General features: G+C 30.2%; 1 protein-coding gene across 1 annotated transcript; it reads left to right on the top strand.

The window, feature by feature from the left end:
• Positions 1 to 11,826: 11,826 nt before the first annotated feature.
• Positions 11,827 to 18,501, top strand: LOC129223203 (probable endochitinase). The gene is made up of 4 exons (XM_054857770.1): positions 11,827 to 11,851; positions 12,814 to 13,041; positions 13,911 to 13,978; positions 18,287 to 18,501. The coding sequence occupies exons 1-4, from the start codon at positions 11,827 to 11,829 to the stop codon at positions 18,356 to 18,358; spliced, it is 393 nt and encodes a 130-aa protein (XP_054713745.1). The 3' UTR covers positions 18,359 to 18,501.
• The last annotated feature ends 641 nt before the right edge of the window (positions 18,502 to 19,142 follow it).

Here is a 19,142-nt window from a genome sequence, read left to right as displayed (position 1 = left end):
CAACGATTGGTAATTAACTTTACCAGTTCACCAAAAAAAAGCATTCAACGCGCAAATCATACAACAAAACTTAGAAAAGCTAGTTTTTACAAACTTCGAACCATTTTCAAAATATATACACTCCTCAACAAAAGGAAAATTATCTTTTAACACTAATTCAAAATCACAATCAAACATGCCCTCACGCGCTTAAATATTTTCATACATTTACCAAAGTGATGAAAAATGTTCCCGCTATTATATTCAAAATACAACTCTTTCAATATAGTTATTTTCCAAGACGAAAGTTAACAAGTTTTTTCTAAATTATTACTTTACAGCCAACTAATTTCATTAACAGAGTTTTCAATACAATTTATGAATTTCAGTTTTATTTATTAATTTTTCATTCGCATGCAAATAAATTCAAAGTCGCATATTTCATTCAAGTCGGCTTCAATTTTGTATAACTGAAGAAGCTTCCAACAAAATACTCCCACATCACAACCAAGACTTACAAAAGATATTTTTACAAAATTTCATATCATTTCAAGAATATACACACTCATATAAAATCCCCAACAGAATAAAATAAAAAGTTTGCTTAACACAATTTTAGACCTATCACAAGTACTATATTTGCTCCTTTTTAAGAATTTTCATTAAACTTCGAATTAATTTAATACTAGTTCATGATCAACATAAACAGATAGGAACAGACACATACAATCTTCGTGAAAAAAAAAAAAAAAAAAAAACGGAATCAATAGTAAATTTATCATACGAAGAAAAAAATATTTTAAAGTCAAAAATCCAACCTTTGTAGGAAAAGACTCCTCCAATACTTATGCATTGATGCATTATTGAAGATAATGAATAATATTACAAAATATGCGTCGATTTTAAATTTAACAACGGCATAAAATGTAATATTATCCAAACTTCATTTCCATGCCTTCCTAGAATGTTCTGACTGCAACCAACACTCTCTTCACTAAGCGTCCATCCACATCGAAAGCACAATGGATAATGAAAGATGAAACATAGGCTTATCTCAGATTTTATCTTATCATAGTGAGTCATGGAATTCACGTGGTAAGATTTCAACTCAATACTAACGGCTGTAAACACATGTGACCTCTTTTATCGGCCAAAAACTTAATTAAAGAAGATACATCGATTTAAATCTTTATTTGAAACTAATTTCCTAATTAATTTCAAAACCACTGTCGACGATTTATTTATTTTTTATTTTTTTCCCGAACTTGAACTGTCTACAAAGTTATTCTATTCTATTCGTTTCTCATGCACACACACACACACACACACACACACACTTAAAGACTTAATTTTTTCTATTCGCAATCAGTCCACCATAACATTTCACATTTTGAAAAAGACCATAGTTATTACTTTTTTAAATTGAGTTGTTTTCCAATGATTATTTCACTGTGGAGATTATTTTCAATGCGTTCTTATTCTTTTAATAGTTTTCATCAATTAAGCATTACAATTATTTATTCTTCCAAAAACATAGCGATTTTCACATTTCCAAAACATATTTCTAGTGATTTTATTTTTACAACAGCGAATTCAATTTCCTTAGAAATTTTCGAATGTATTTTGTCATATTAAAACGAATGCAATATTCAAGTTATACATATGTACATGGTATAGCAATCAACCTTGAATGAATAATTGCAGGTCTTAACATATAAAAAAAATTTCAAGTTGTAAGAATATTTTTTTTTTTTTGTTTCAAAACAATATTTTTTCAAACTTGTAATATTTTTCTACTTAGAAAATGAAATCAAATATTTTTTTTTCTTCAATTATATAAAATGTTTTTAAGAATTAATTTCTCAAACTTGTAATGTATTTCCACTAATTAAAAAAAATCAATTTTTTTTTTTCAATCATATAAAAATAAATTTTTAATCTTACAAAAATAATTTTTTCCGCAAAAATATTTTTTTTTCAAAACAAAAAATAATATTTTTATAACATATTATTTTTTTTCTTTTCAATCTTTTTTCACAAAACTATTTTTTTTTTTTTTTTTCATTTTTTTTCAAACTTACAAAAATAAATTTAATCAACTGAATCTTCAAACAGAATGATTTAATTAATTTTAAAACTAGCAATCACTTTACTTTTTGTATTAATAACAACTATTGTTAATCCATTTACTCTTTGCACTCTCAGTATTAATTAGCACACATGCATTACAAATAATAGTAATGTTTAAGATACTTATAAATCATTTACTCAAGCTTTCAAATATCCAATTATCATGTTATTGTTCAATCATGTGAGGGAACTTGTAATGAAACTTTACTCATCAATCGAAATTATAAGCGAAAATATCACATTTTTAGCAATTAATATAATCATACAATTAACTTTGAATTTAAGAAAAATAAAAACTATTATACACTTAGTAACACATAGGTCGAAATGGTTTACGATCAGGTGAGTGTCTTTTATCAATTGAGAGAACAACATAGTTGAGAAAGAGCGCTCACATTTCATATTAGAATTTATAAGTCTTTAAGGTATTTCTCCAATATTGAATTCAGTATTAATACGTATGAATTTCAACATGTGAATGTGACTGTATATTATTTTTCAACCCATTAACTTGTTTAAGGTTCACTATCATAATTTTCAACTTTTTCTTAGCATATGTTGAAATATTTTATGTGTGTCAATCTATTGAAATATCACAAAAATCATATTCTCACTCAAACTTTATTACAATACCATACAGTGAAACAAACAAAATACAGCCATTCTAAAGCTTGCTTACAAGAAAACGCATGTAGAAATTTATGAAAGATTAATTTCAAAGCACAAATCATCAACTATATACAACGCAAAGCAACAAAACAAGTTTAACTGCCTTAAAGGATAACAGATACATTTTGAAGGATAGAGGTAATTCATTTATAAAACTTATTAATTTACTACTTAGCTAAAGGTGCGTATTTCGCAGTCTGAACTTCCACATTGACAATATGATCCAACGTCCACCCAGATCCAAGTTGTATAAACACCTCTAAGGCGTTTTCAACCTGACCAATAGCATCATTCAAATGTTCTAAGATAGTGTCCTTAACAAGTTCTATTCGCATTACACTTCTAAAATAAGAAGTAATCAAATTATCATCATCATCACCAACATGACGACTCAGCACTGCCTTCATTACTATGCACCATTTAATGCTTCGTTTTTCATCTATTTCATCCTCCAATATTTGAATAATTTGGAGTCTTAACTCATCAAAACACATTTTTATGTCTTGAGAATTTTTAGGAGCAGGTGTTACAAACTCCGTAGCAAAAACACCGAATGTAGTTTGTCGAGTAGGTTTTAATCTCTTTGGGACATAAGTTTTCACTGTAACTTGCTTCACTACACTATGCATAACACGAACGTGATGCAAAAGGGTAGATTTACTAGCAAGCACTTTTTCCGCACTGATCACATGTATAGCTTCGTCCATGTATCAGTATATGCCTTTTCAAACTATCCTCTCGTTTAAACTTTCTGTCACATTTCGAACATGCAAAGGTGGTAGTAGAATTATGAATCTTCAAATGACGATTCAAAGCAGATTTCCACTTGAATGACTTTCCACATTCTTGACATATGAATGAGGGACCATGCTCCTTAATATGTAGATTCAAATGCTTTCTTTCATCGAATAGCATGTCGCACTTTTCACATCTATAAGACTTCTTTCTAGAATGTATCTTTTGATGACTTCTCAAAGTAGACTCACGCCCAAAGGAAGCATTACATTTCATACAACAAAATGGTTTCATTCCTGAATGAGTCTTAAGATGTTGATTCAAATTTGAATTTGAACTAAATTGCTTCCCACATGAAGCACATACCTGTAAAAGATATAAAGGAAAAATAAATCAAAAATTATCAGAAACTTTTTTTTATTTAAGTCAATTCTATCATTGAAAATAGCATTTAAAACACTAGCACATATGAAGTTTCGTGCTATATACTTTCTCAACATCATTTCATCATCTAAATTTAAACTCAAATGAAATGTAAATAAATACATAAAACGTGAAAACAAAACTCCTGTTTACATCATATTCAATTCTTTTAATAAGACAAGAATCCGAAAGTTGAAATTTTATAAAAGTTCATTTAAAAATACAGCACACAATATCGTTTACTGTTCCGCTACCAAAATTCCGCATGTACAATTTTTCCACTAAACTAACAAGCTTCTTTAGAATATTAAAGTAAGATGCTTATCAAATAAGCGCAAACCTTCAAGAAAGCACATTCTATGAAAATATTAATCAATTTTCATGAAATGATTATTTCGTACTCACACTTTTGAAATAGAAAAATTGGTGAAATCTTTACCCAAAATCATTTATTATATTATTTTCATACTGCTTGAGCCCTCAAATATTTCAACAAAAGAATTATCACATAACACACTCAAAAATAAATACTTACATGTGATGATAAAACATCTTCACGACTCACTCCACCATCAACAATATTCGAGTTTTCCCTATGATTTTCCATTAGAAAAGCTCTAAAGAAATTCGAAACATCAAGTTAAAATTTTCAACTGTTCGAAAAAGTTTTTCGATAGAAGTTAACTTCAGCACAGAAAACCTCCCGTCACGATCGGAATGGAATCCAAACCACCAAATGATCTTTCGAAGTAACCACATCAAATTTATACTTTCGAAGGATGCGTTAAACAAAAAAGGTGAAATTATCAACCAATGAGAATGCTAAATGAAATGGATGAGAGAACCAATGAGCTTAATGCATCCTTCGAAAGTATAAATTTGATGTGGTTACTTCGAAAGATCATTTGGTGGTTTGGATTCCATTCCGATCGTGACGGGAGGTTTTCTGTGCTGAAGTTAACTTCTATCGAAAAACTTTTTCGAACAGTTGAAAATTTTAACTTGGTGTTTCGAATTTCTTTAGAGCTTTTCTAATGGAAAATCATAGGGAAAACTCGAATATTGTTGATGGTGGAGTGAGTCGTGAAGATGTTTTATCATCACATGTAAGTATTTATTTTTGAGTGTGTTATGTGATAATTCTTTTGTTGAAATATTTGAGGGCTCAAGCAGTATGAAAATAATATAATAAATGATTTTGGGTAAAGATTTCACCAATTTTTCTATTTCAAAAGTGTGAGTACGAAATAATCATTTCATGAAAATTGATTAATATTTTCATAGAATGTGCTTTCTTGAAGGTTTGCGCTTATTTGATAAGCATCTTACTTTAATATTCTAAAGAAGCTTGTTAGTTTAGTGGAAAAATTGTACATGCGGAATTTTGGTAGCGGAACAGTAAACGATATTGTGTGCTGTATTTTTAAATGAACTTTTATAAAATTTCAACTTTCGGATTCTTGTCTTATTAAAAGAATTGAATATGATGTAAACAGGAGTTTTGTTTTCACGTTTTATGTATTTATTTACATTTCATTTGAGTTTAAATTTAGATGATGAAATGATGTTGAGAAAGTATATAGCACGAAACTTCATATGTGCTAGTGTTTTAAATGCTATTTTCAATGATAGAATTGACTTAAATAAAAAAAAGTTTCTGATAATTTTTGATTTATTTTTCCTTTATATCTTTTACAGGTATGTGCTTCATGTGGGAAGCAATTTAGTTCAAATTCAAATTTGAATCAACATCTTAAGACTCATTCAGGAATGAAACCATTTTGTTGTATGAAATGTAATGCTTCCTTTGGGCGTGAGTCTACTTTGAGAAGTCATCAAAAGATACATTCTAGAAAGAAGTCTTATAGATGTGAAAAGTGCGACATGCTATTCGATGAAAGAAAGCATTTGAATCTACATATTAAGGAGCATGGTCCCTCATTCATATGTCAAGAATGTGGAAAGTCATTCAAGTGGAAATCTGCTTTGAATCGTCATTTGAAGATTCATAATTCTACTACCACCTTTGCATGTTCGAAATGTGACAGAAAGTTTAAACGAGAGGATAGTTTGAAAAGGCATATACTGATACATGGACGAAGCTATACATGTGATCAGTGCGGAAAAAGTGCTTGCTAGTAAATCTACCCTTTTGCATCACGTTCGTGTTATGCATAGTGTAGTGAAGCAAGTTACAGTGAAAACTTATGTCCCAAAGAGATTAAAACCTACTCGACAAACTACATTCGGTGTTTTTGCTACGGAGTTTGTAACACCTGCTCCTAAAAATTCTCAAGACATAAAAATGTGTTTTGATGAGTTAAGACTCCAAATTATTCAAATATTGGAGGATGAAATAGATGAAAAACGAAGCATTAAATGGTGCATAGTAATGAAGGCAGTGCTGAGTCGTCATGTTGGTGATGATGATGATAATTTGATTACTTCTTATTTTAGAAGTGTAATGCGAATAGAACTTGTTAAGGACACTATCTTAGAACATTTGAATGATGCTATTGGTCAGGTTGAAAACGCCTTAGAGGTGTTTATACAACTTGGATCTGGGTGGACGTTGGATCATATTGTCAATGTGGAAGTTCAGACTGCGAAATACGCACCTTTAGCTAAGTAGTAAATTAATAAGTTTTATAAATGAATTACCTCTATCCTTCAAAATGTATCTGTTATCCTTTAAGGCAGTTAAACTTGTTTTGTTGCTTTGCGTTGTATATAGTTGATGATTTGTGCTTTGAAATTAATCTTTCATAAATTTCTACATGCGTTTTCTTGTAAGCAAGCTTTAGAATGGCTGTATTTTGTTTGTTTCACTGTATGGTATTGTAATAAAGTTTGAGTGAGAATATGATTTTTGTGATATTTCAATAGATTGACACACATAAAATATTTCAACATATGCTAAGAAAAAGTTGAAAATTATGATAGTGAACCTTAAACAAGTTAATGGGTTGAAAAATAATATACAGTCACATTCACATGTTGAAATTCATACGTATTAATACTGAATTCAATATTGGAGAAATACCTTAAAGACTTATAAATTCTAATATGAAATGTGAGCGCTCTTTCTCAACTATGTTGTTCTCTCAATTGATAAAAGACACTCACCTGATCGTAAACCATTTCGACCTATGTGTTACTAAGTGTATAATAGTTTTTATTTTTCTTAAATTCAAAGTTAATTGTATGATTATATTAATTGCTAAAAATGTGATATTTTCGCTTATAATTTCGATTGATGAGTAAAGTTTCATTACAAGTTCCCGCACATGATTGAACAATAACATGATAATTGGATATTTGAAAGCTTGAGTAAATGATTTATAAGTATCTTAAACATTACTATTATTTGTAATGCATGTGTGCTAATTAATACTGAGAGTGCAAAGAGTAAATGGATTAACAATAGTTGTTATTAATACAAAAAGTAAAGTGATTGCTAGTTTTAAAATTAATTAAATCATTCTGTTTGAAGATTCAGTTGATTAAATTTATTTTTGTAAGTTTGAAAAAAAATGAAAAAAAAAAAATAGTTTTGTGAAAAAAGATTGAAAAGAAAAAAAATAATATGTTATAAAAATATTATTTTTTGTTTTGAAAAAAAATATTTTTGCGGAAAAAATTATTTTTGTAAGATTAAAAATTTATTTTTATATGATTGAAAAAAAAAATTGATTTTTTTTAATTAGTGGAAATACATTACAAGTTTGAGAAATTAATTCTTAAAAACATTTTATATAATTGAAGAAAAAAAAATATTTGATTTCATTTTCTAAGTAGAAAAATATTACAAGTTTGAAAAAATATTGTTTTGAAACAAAAAAAAAAAAAATATTCTTACAACTTGAAATTTTTTTTATATGTTAAGACCTGCAATTATTCATTCAAGGTTGATTGCTATACCATGTACATATGTATAACTTGAATATTGCATTCGTTTTAATATGACAAAATACATTCGAAAATTTCTAAGGAAATTGAATTCGCTGTTGTAAAAATAAAATCACTAGAAATATGTTTTGGAAATGTGAAAATCGCTATGTTTTTGGAAGAATAAATAATTGTAATGCTTAATTGATGAAAACTATTAAAAGAATAAGAACGCATTGAAAATAATCTCCACAGTGAAATAATCATTGGAAAACAACTCAATTTAAAAAAGTAATAACTATGGTCTTTTTCAAAATGTGAAATGTTATGGTGGACTGATTGCGAATAGAAAAAATTAAGTCTTTAAGTGTGTGTGTGTGTGTGTGTGTGTGTGTGTGTGTGTGTGTGTGTGTGCATGAGAAACGAATAGAATAGAATAACTTTGTAGACAGTTCAAGTTCGGGAAAAAATAAAAAATAAATAAATCGTCGACAGTGGTTTTGAAATTAATTAGGAAATTAGTTTCAAATAAAGATTTAAATCGATGTATCTTCTTTAATTAAGTTTTTGGGCGATAAAAGAGGTCACATGTGTTTACAGCCGTTAGTATTGAGTTGAAATCTTACCACGTGAATTCCATGACTCACTATGATAAGATAAAATCTGAGATAAGCCTATGTTTCATCTTTCATTATCCATTGTGCTTTCGATGTGGATGGACGCTTAGTGAAGAGAGTGTTGGTTGCAGTCAGAACATTCTAGGAAGGCATGGAAATGAAGTTTGGATAATATTACATTTTATGCCGTTGTTAAATTTAAAATCGACGCATATTTTGTAATATTATTCATTATCTTCAATAATGCATCAATGCATAAGTATTGGAGGAGTCTTTTCCTACAAAGGTTGGATTTTTGACTTTAAAATATTTTTTTCTTCGTATGATAAATTTACTATTGATTCCGGTTTTTTTTTTTTTTTTTTTTTCACGAAGATTGTATGTGTCTGTTCCTATCTGTTTATGTTGATCATGAACTAGTATTAAATTAATTCGAAGTTTAATGAAAATTCTTAAAAAGGAGCAAATATAGTACTTGTGATAGGTCTAAAATTGTGTTAAGCAAACTTTTTATTTTATTCTGTTGGGGATTTTATATGAGTGTGTATATTCTTGAAATGATATGAAATTTTGTAAAAATATCTTTTGTAAGTCTTGGTTGTGATGTGGGAGTATTTTGTTGGAAGCTTCTTCAGTTATACAAAATTGAAGCCGACTTGAATGAAATATGCGACTTTGAATTTATTTGCATGCGAATGAAAAATTAATAAATAAAACTGAAATTCATAAATTGTATTGAAAACTCTGTTAATGAAATTAGTTGGCTGTAAAGTAATAATTTAGAAAAAACTTGTTAACTTTCGTCTTGGAAAATAACTATATTGAAAGAGTTGTATTTTGAATATAATAGCGGGAACATTTTTCATCACTTTGGTAAATGTATGAAAATATTTAAGCGCGTGAGGGCATGTTTGATTGTGATTTTGAATTAGTGTTAAAAGATAATTTTCCTTTTGTTGAGGAGTGTATATATTTTGAAAATGGTTCGAAGTTTGTAAAAACTAGCTTTTCTAAGTTTTGTTGTATGATTTGCGCGTTGAATGCTTTTTTTTGGTGAACTGGTAAAGTTAATTACCAATCGTTGAATTACTTTGATTAAATTTGAATGCGATAAATTAATCAACAGCTATAAAAAAAAAATATTTGCAACTATTTAAAATTAATTTGTAATTTCGGAAACAATATGATAGAAGTCTAAAAATAATAAACAGTAACATATAAAGTGAAAAACATGATTCTTGAATTTGATGAAAATTGAGATGTAGGTATATGTTAATGAAAAAAATTATTAGAATTAATTAAATGAAATGAAACTCTTGAAAAGCATATGTAGTGATGAAATGTAACTTGAGTGAGAAATTTACCTACTGAAAAAAATATACAAGATGATTTTTAAATTCCATGAAAATTTGTTAATGTTATGCAGTAATTAATACTATCGGAATTAAGATTGATATGGCGATTAAAATTAACTCGTGAAAATGTATAAATCGTATTGAATATTAAAGCTGATTGATACAATGAAAAAAAAAAAAAAAAAAAAAAGAAAATCTAACTTGTGAAAAATATTCAAAGTTTGAAAACGCTCGAAAATAAGCAAAAGAACGAAAGACGTCAAAATAGTCTAAGACTTGAATGTAAAAAATATTTGAATTCTAAAATACCTGAAAAAAAAAATAAAGTTCGAAAAATATTTCAAGTTTGAAAACGCCCGAAAATAATTAAAGATCAAAAGACTTTTGGATGGTATGGCAAAAAGTATCACACATTGTCATGGCAACAATTGCAACATTTTGCCATTCCCTAAAAACGAAGATTTAAAAAAAAAAAAAATTTCCAAGTCCAAAAAATCACGGAAAATCTTCAAAGTCTCAATAGATGACGCCACGAGCATTTAGCACATGTGAAAATTATATTGAGATGATAATTAACGTGCTTACACTCAGGTCTTAGTAGCTTGGTCAGTTTGCGCGTGTCTAAATCTGACAGCTACTAAGACCTTTTGGAGATCGATTCCCAGCAGCGACACTCTGTAAAAAATAAAAATAATTAAATTCGCAGAAATATTCAAAGTCCGGAAATAAAAAATCAACCTCTCAATAGATGGCGCCACCGACGTTAAACATAGCATAAGTTAAAACATAGCAACAAGTGTTGCCAACCGAAAACTAAAAACTCTGGTTGTCATGACAACAAGTGTTGCCATTCCAAAACCGAAACTCAAACAAGTGTTGCCATCCAAAAAGTAAAAACTTTGTGGATACCATGACAACAAGTTCAAAATATTCTAAGTCCGAAAACGCGGGAAAAATATCTAAAACGCGGGAAAAACCCTCGTCACCTTCTACGGGTTCTCGCGGCGGCCCCGGTCGTGGGGAGGGTCAACCCCAAGGTCGGGAGGGGGTGGGGAGGAAGTGGAGGAGGCGGTGGGAGGAAGAGTGGGAGGGGGAGGCGGATTGTAGATGCATACTAACGCCACCGCCTCCTGTTGCAGAACTCTCATTATTCCCCTACTTGCCGCGAATAATAAAAATCGCGGATAACCGCAAAAAGACTAAAATGGGGGACAAATCAGGTAAAAATTGTCCTATCTCAAATTCTTAACTGTATTGATGCATAACACTTTCTGCAAACAGTGAAAATATATATAGAGTACAGTACAAATGTTTTGTATTTTTGCACAACCGAACTTAACATCAATAACAAACAAGTGTATGTACGATGAAGAACGCACAGAAATAATAGTAATAATAATAATAAAATTAAATCAATCAATCAATCAAAAACAACCGAGTGTAAATTTACAATTTAAAAAAAAAAACAGCCACTAGTATTCGCTTTTTACTGCGAAAATACATGTTCGTAATTGTTAATTGATTCGCGGATAATCCGCCCCGCGGATAAACCGCTCGCGGATAATCGGGAGTCTACTGTATGTGGGAAGAAGTAGTACGCAATCAGCATCTCTCACGAACCCCACAAAACCGAACCCCCACGGTGTCCAGAACTGAAGTGCCAAGTGCAAGCCATGTCGCTTACAACTGATGCAGTAACAACATCACAGTAACTAACGCATTAACTGGCGCTACAGCACAATTCTGGAAAATTCTAGGGGTGGTATTCATTATTGTACAGTATCCCCTTTCGAATATACCGCACAAAATTCATGTACAACGTATAGTGCAGGAAATGTGAGTACTTGAAATTGTGTTTGTCGTTTCGAATCACCTTGTAGAATGAGGATGAATGTTGCAATATACTGGATGCAACCTGTAATTCCTTTAATTACGCGCAGCAAAAGAATATAAATTAAACTGCATTTCATCTATTATTCCTCCTAAGCAGTTTTATGTGTATACAAGTAAGTTCACAAACTAGTAGAATGATGAATAACCATCCTGCAGCAGTCCGTCTTTCTTTCTTTCTTTCCACACGTCGGTATGTATAACAGACACCTTTAATGCAGCTACAACTGAGCACCCATTGACTTGCTTTAACACTGACCCTGCTAAATTGAATGTAGAATGTCCGAAAAGTCCTTAACAGATTTTTAAAATCTTTAGAAAAGCAACAAATTGTCGTATGAATAGCCGCCACAATACTTCACCACAGTTCCAATTGTTTATGACATTGTAAAAAATAAAAAATAAAAAAGGAAAAAAGTGTAATTAAAAGTAACTTACTGTGACGGCTGTATCGTCTCAGTAAAAAAAAAGCAAACGCAATTTGAGATGTTTAATCATTTTATTAAACAGAAAGCAATAACCTTTCACTACCAGAGTTCAATGCGTGCACCGTATGTTGCTCGAACCACATCTAAATGGCAAACAAATTCATCCCATGTCCGTAAACGGTACACGTATTGAACTCAGATAATGCATGGTATTGCTTTCTGTTTGATAAAATGTTTAACATCCTCACATGGCGTTTGTTTTTCTTACTGTGACGATACAGTGATTACTCATTACTTTTCCTTTCGTTTTCCTTTTCTTTATTTTCCTTCATTTTTTTTCATGATGTCTTAAAAAATTCTTGAACTTGTGATGTATTATGTACCAAACCATATATTTTTGCGCAATTTGATGCTTTTCTATGAATTTTTAAAATGTGTCAAGTATTTTTCGGACATCCTGTAAGTATATATTGCTGTATGTTTTTATTCCTGTATGTGTTTATATATTCCTGTATGTATTGATTCATTAAAGACACAGTAGAGTAGTCGTGTGCAATGAGTATACTGTTGGCGTAACTGTTGCTCTGCAGAAACATTTAAATTAAACAATGTATTCATCGAACGCTTATTTTTACCTGGTATTATGAAAATGTAGAAACTTTCTTATTTTGCTTCTCTATTAACCATGTTTTACTGTAGACTGTACTACTCCGTCTGAAAAACCAGAGTCAACAACGACGACATCCAATGCACTGTTTCCATGTCCTGATCCAGAGGGGCTCTATCCAGTCACAGGGAATTGCTCGTCTTTTTATCAGTGTTCTGAAGGGAAGCCGTACTTTGCCATATGTCCAGAAGGTCTTCATTTCAACAAATTATATGACGTGTGTGAACATCCTTGTGATGCCAAATGCGATCCAACAATAAGTAAGGGATCTTTTATTACATTTATTTTACATATATTTCCAGATTAAAAGTGTTATCGTTAAAAATAATTGATAATCTGCGTTTAGGTTTCAAGTAACTAAAGGCGGTACACATAACTCCTTGTAATGTAAATAAAAAATAAACAAATTATAAGGGTGAATTTTAGACTGTATTATCCGCAATCGACGTGCACCTGTATTCGATCAAAACTGGGTTACAAATGCTAAAAGGTTGGCTGGTTGGTTTGATTCGGTTTTTTGGTGCAAGAACTTTAATAGGCTATACTGCGCCATCTCTAAAAGGTTGATAACCGCTGGTTAACAGCAAAACAGCAACTACTAAGAGCAGGAATTAGTAAATGGAGGAGGCAGGTCCACTCTTTGGCTTAGCAAAAGCTGACCCAAAGACCCCAAATCACGTGACTTAATAACGACGAATGGTTGGCACGTTTTGATCGAAACAAGAGAAAGAAACCTGTTTTCTCCCAATGATTTGCTTTAAATCTATCACGTGACTTCTGGTCTTTACTTCACTGCCTCCATTTTATCTTTTCTCAATTAGCTACTACTTTGTAGTTCAATAAATTGAGTATTACAACTTCGTTATCAAATAAACGACAGGTTTCTTTTTTTTTTTTTTTTTTTTTGCGAGTCAATTCTAATTATGCGACTTTATATAAATTCATATATAATGAAAAGAAATATCCTGTCGTTCACTGCTTAAACTGCATATTTTTATAGATGCGTCTTTATTTTTGAAACGTTGATATCAATCGTATATTTTGTTTGCTATGAATTAATTTTAGTATTTTTAGAATATGTATAAGCTTTTATACTTTAATGTAACAATTTTTTTTTTTTAACTTTCAGACTGTTCAACAAGAAGAAAAAGAAGTTTTAGAGAATTTCCTGATAAATTTGTCAAGATTATGGCAAAGGTATGGTTTTAGCTCGGTACTTTTTTTTTTCTTTTACATCTTCATTTTCAAAATAAAGTAAAAAGACTTTTGTGTAAATGCTAAGCAAAAATGGCTGAAGTAATGAAGTAATGCAATTTTTTTTATGAAAAATACCTCGTTTATGGTTTATGTAGGGTAAATGACAAGTTATGAACACGCTTAAGGATTTTTTCAGTATTTGGATACAAATGCAACATTTCTATTTAACGGGAAAACTAATTATTACGGTTTCAGAATTCAGCAATTACAATTTTATAGCTGTGATACAATAATTAATTTGCAATTTTTATTTATATATATTTCTTGAAATATAGATTTAAATACACTGGTTTGTCCAGATATGGTTCTACTCGCTTAGTTATGGTCATACTAAAAACTAGTAATAGTCATGCTAACTAAATTCATTTATTTTCAGAAAATACGCAAAAACGTATTCAACAATATTAAAAAAAAAAAAAAAAAAATCTTACACTGTTATCAAACTGATTTGCCTAGATATGAACAACATTAAACATAAAAAATGCATAACTGACAAATTGGTTCTGAAAGGTTCGTCCAAACAACAGCAACAAAAATAAATTAAAAAAAAAACTTAACTATTCCATAGCTCTATTTTTAATTAATAATTTGCCAAACTTGTTTCATCATCAGTCTTTAACTAAATAATTTAGAGTAAGAATGTCCAAGAATAGAATTACGATGATATGCATGCATAACTAAAATACTTATTTTTAACCGACTAATTATGGGCATAGCTTAAAAGGATCTTAGATGGTATCTTAGTTAATGGCAAGTTATACTTACGAGTATGTGATCAGAAGAAAGCTAAGTAATGAGTACATACTTATAAAACTGCGAGATGAAAAAACATCAACGTCAGGTCCTTAAGGAAGAAACCCTTCAAAAATTTAAATGCAAAGAAAATTCACTATTGCTGACCGAGGAGCATTAAAATAATACATTACATAGTAGATAAAAACTTAAGTTTCGAAAAAATGTTGTGGAGATGATTTTGAAAGATGCTATTTTTAAAACTCGCTGATGGTGCTCCTGGAAAATCTATCACAACCTTAATGTTGATAGTGCAAGGCAAATCTGTTCATTACTGCCCATAACTAGTCACTTACCCTACCCTTGGTTGGGATTTTACTCAAATGTTGGCATTGCATATAAACGTTTAATATTTTTTTAAAAGAATGTTTTACCTGACAGATGCTAATTTAATAACATATATTTTTAGAATTCATTATTAAAATAATTATAGGTAATTTGTTTGCAAGATTTTTGAGAAAGTAAATTTATAAATTAACAGCAATACTTTCATTTGTATATGCTGCAAGTACAAGTGAATCGATTGTTGGAGAAAGGGCATAAGTCACGATTTTTCAAAATTTAGTTAGCTTTGGTTTTTCCTTATTTGTATGTAGAGACATCCGACTAGTGTAGCAGGGAAGCCAATCCTTGCACAACAAAGCACTTTATTTAGGAGTCACATTTTTCGTTTAGTGCAGAAATTGCATAAGTCCCGGACTTATGCCCTTTCTGCACTAAATGCGAAGGAAGAAATAGTAAGATGCAAAGGCAAGATCATAGAAGAAATAAATTTTTTGGCAGAATGAAGTAAAAACAAATAACTAATTTTGATCCAGCATAATTTCGGTAATGGTAGGTTCGTCAGTTCGTGGGGTTAGGAGGGGATTCGAAATCACGTTATCAGAATGAAATTAGCTAATTTCTCAGGGGTTTTATTTACATCACTCTAGGAACTGCGAAAAAAACTGTATGCTTTCACTGAGGTATACGCTGGTCAAAATAAGGACAACACTGTAGGAGATTTTTTCTAGAAGTTAAACTAAAGATATTTAACAAGATTTCTGTTGACTTTCCTCTTAAAGGACGTTTGTTTGTCCTTTACGACCGGGATTTTGCGACAGTAAAATTTATGTTAAACAAATATGACAGATTATTCCCATGTGAAATCCAATCTCTTATAAGTGAAATTCTGAAATTACATAAAGATTCACCGTCACATCTGTTGAAAACAATGAAATCTGTAACTGCTAAAACAGGTGCCCTTCATTTTTTAAAAGGACTTATCTCCCAAAATTGAAATTTGGGAAAAAGATTCTACAGGGAGACAAATGTTTTCAATTGCCAACATTCATGATGTTTAAATATTCGATAGAACATCAAAGGAACGGTTTCAGACTAGCTATTTTAAAGACGGTTTTCAAGAAAATATTGCAAAGTAACGCTTTTCGGTTGAACTACCTTTGCCAATATTGAGTATAAAGGGAAAATTTTCATGTTGTTGGAAGAAATAACAAATATCAAGATGATTATTCAGTGCAATTTTGAACATAGTCATACTAATATGTACATCGAACTTGGTACGCAAAGCTGGACAAGACAAGGACAAAAAAAAAAAAAAAAAATTCCCATAGAGGCCAAATAAAAAAAATTTTAATTAATTTCAGTAACGGAAATGAAACATAATTTAACGTGAGGTAATGATCCTACTTGTGGCTAGATTAGTCATAAAGATTTTCGTAGAATTTATTTCATTTCTGAATGAAATAATCACATTTTATTGGTTCCTGAAAAGTTGCAGTAGTTGGTCTTATGTCCTTTCTGAAATAATCGATTCAAGTAAAACATTAGCAAATAAATGGCGTTTTCAAAGCATTATTGTAAATTTTACGAGAAGCATCGAATCTGACAACGTTGTAACTATTTTTTTTAATATACTCTAATATTTATTTGAAGTTAAGCTTTGTTAAGCTATTCGCTTTAACCGTTTTGCCTGCCAAAGTATATGGGTCATTCTCCCCAAAAGTGTAACTTTTAAGTCACACGCACTTTTCAGTAAAAACTTTAAGAATAGTTCATTTAACAATATGTTTTACATTCCCCATAAATGAATCCATATAAATCTGTCAACATTTTTTTTTTTAATTCTTTTAATATTGTTTTGCTTCATAACATGTGAATTCTCACCTCCGTGTGGTGTAGCTCATAATGATGCTTAATAACTTGTTTAAATAAAATAATAAACTTAATTTTTATAACTTTTTGCTCACAAGTGTCTCAAGCACTAAATTCTCAAGACTAGTGCATTTAAAAAAAATTTCTATTGGGATTTAATTCGTTTTAGGAGCATAACGAGGTCTGTCACACAAAAAATTCTCACCTCCGTTACATAAACTCAAAATGCCATTCCTCATTAACACATGGCATTAATGACATCGATTTTTTTCCATGATACAAGGGATCCCACTTGTTTATTTTCAGCCATAGTTGAAGTTGTGATATTTTTGTCAAAAAACAAGAAGATAGATTTTGCTTTAAAAACTTAGTGTGGTTACTCTGTCTTCTCACCTCCGTGAACTTGAATTTCAGCGATGTAAATTAATGTTAAAAAAAGAAGTGAACGCGTTTTTACGTGCTTAACATGTGGAGATTGTATCAACGAAGAAAAAAAAAATTCCTGAAAATTGTATCTATTAGGCCTATATTAATGGCAAATTCCTCACCTCCGTGACAGACCTTATCAATGTCATTATTTCTGAGGTGAAAATAAATAATGGGGGGGGGGGGAGTACATCAATAATAGGCATTCTGCCAAAATTATAAATTGCCAGTATGTCCTCAAATTTACTAAATACTATTTTTTAACATACATTTGACACTACTAACTAAGCCGTACTTTAATTAAGAGAATTTAAAATTATGTTCCCACTAATCATTACAATAGCTGATTGTATGCACAATTAACAAAATTACTACGTTAATGTTAAATTGGCCTTAATTTTTAAATATTAAAAGTTTTTTCATTTTTTAAATTTCCGTGAACAAGGCATTTTATTTTCTTTTTTTATTTATAAGTAAAATAATTAGAACTTAGCTGGGCCATTGCTTATGGTTACTTCTAGTAGAAAGTTAGCTACTAGAAGTAACCGTAAACAATGGCCCAGCTAAGTTCTAATTATTTTACTTATAAATAAAAAAAGAAAATAAAATGCCTTGTTCACGGAAATAAAAAAAAAATGAAAAAAACTTTTAATATTTAAAAATTGAGGCCAATTTAACATCAAAATAGTAATTTTGTTCTAGTAGGTAACTTTCTACTAGAAGTAACCTTTTTTTTCATTCTTTTATGAAAGAATGAAAAAAAAAGGGGAACAAAAGGTTTCGAAATTGAAAAAAATTTTGCGTTTAAAAGTTACGTTTTCTCTCGAACGACCCATATATTCTTGGCTTTTTGCTGACAATTGCCCTTTTTTTCAGATTTTTCCTCTCAACAGTCAACAGCAGAAGAAGTTTAAAGCGAATTCAAAGTTTTTTAAGCCAAAATGGTGATAAAAGTGAAAGCTAGTGAATTTGTCGGCGTACTGTGCTGATAAACAAACATCTATTTTTACACAAGTCCTTTCAAATGCTCTCTACGTTTATTTTTGTATTAAAATTTTTCATATCGTTTAAAATGCTTTTTTAAATTTTATTATTTGAGTTACTATGTATTTATTTATTTAGGTTCCAGTTACAAATTGTATTACTTGAACATGTTGTACTACTAGAACAGTACAGTAGTAACAGTAACAGTAGTTGTACTACACGAACAATGTGGGAACAAGGAACCCACTATTTTTCCTGGACTTCCTGGAGATATTTGGATTTATCGGGATTGTCTAGCCCTGCTAGACAATTTCGAGATAAGTAACAACAACACTACATCAACAGTGACGTGAAAGTGGCGCAAGTCCTCTTTAAAACAGTTTCAGGAACTTAAAGGTTTTGTAAAAACATCTACAGGAAAATCGGTGTAGCGTAAATTTAAATTTTAAAAGAAGGATTTGCTACTTAAAACATATTACTTTTTTTTCTTACATCTCAACTTTTCCTTAAAAAAAATTCTAGTAACTGGCTTCAAAATATTTTTCAACTACTTACACCACTGTCGTTTAAAAATTTACTACAGTCGAACTCGCTTATAACGAGGGCGAGGGTTCCGCGAAATTTGCTCGATAGAACTGAGTGTTCGTAAAGAAATGGGTTTGTGAAAAAAAAAATCATTAAAATTTTACATGCTTGCTTTGTTATTTTTATATTTATATACGGTATCAAAGAAGTTGGTGTTTTGACG

The sequence above is a fragment of the Uloborus diversus genome, chromosome 5 (assembly GCF_026930045.1).
Source record: "Uloborus diversus isolate 005 chromosome 5, Udiv.v.3.1, whole genome shotgun sequence".
Lineage (NCBI taxonomy): Eukaryota > Metazoa > Arthropoda > Arachnida > Araneae > Uloboridae > Uloborus > Uloborus diversus.
Note: the sequence above shows the minus strand (reverse complement) of the source record. Positions and strands in the feature narration are given on the sequence as shown.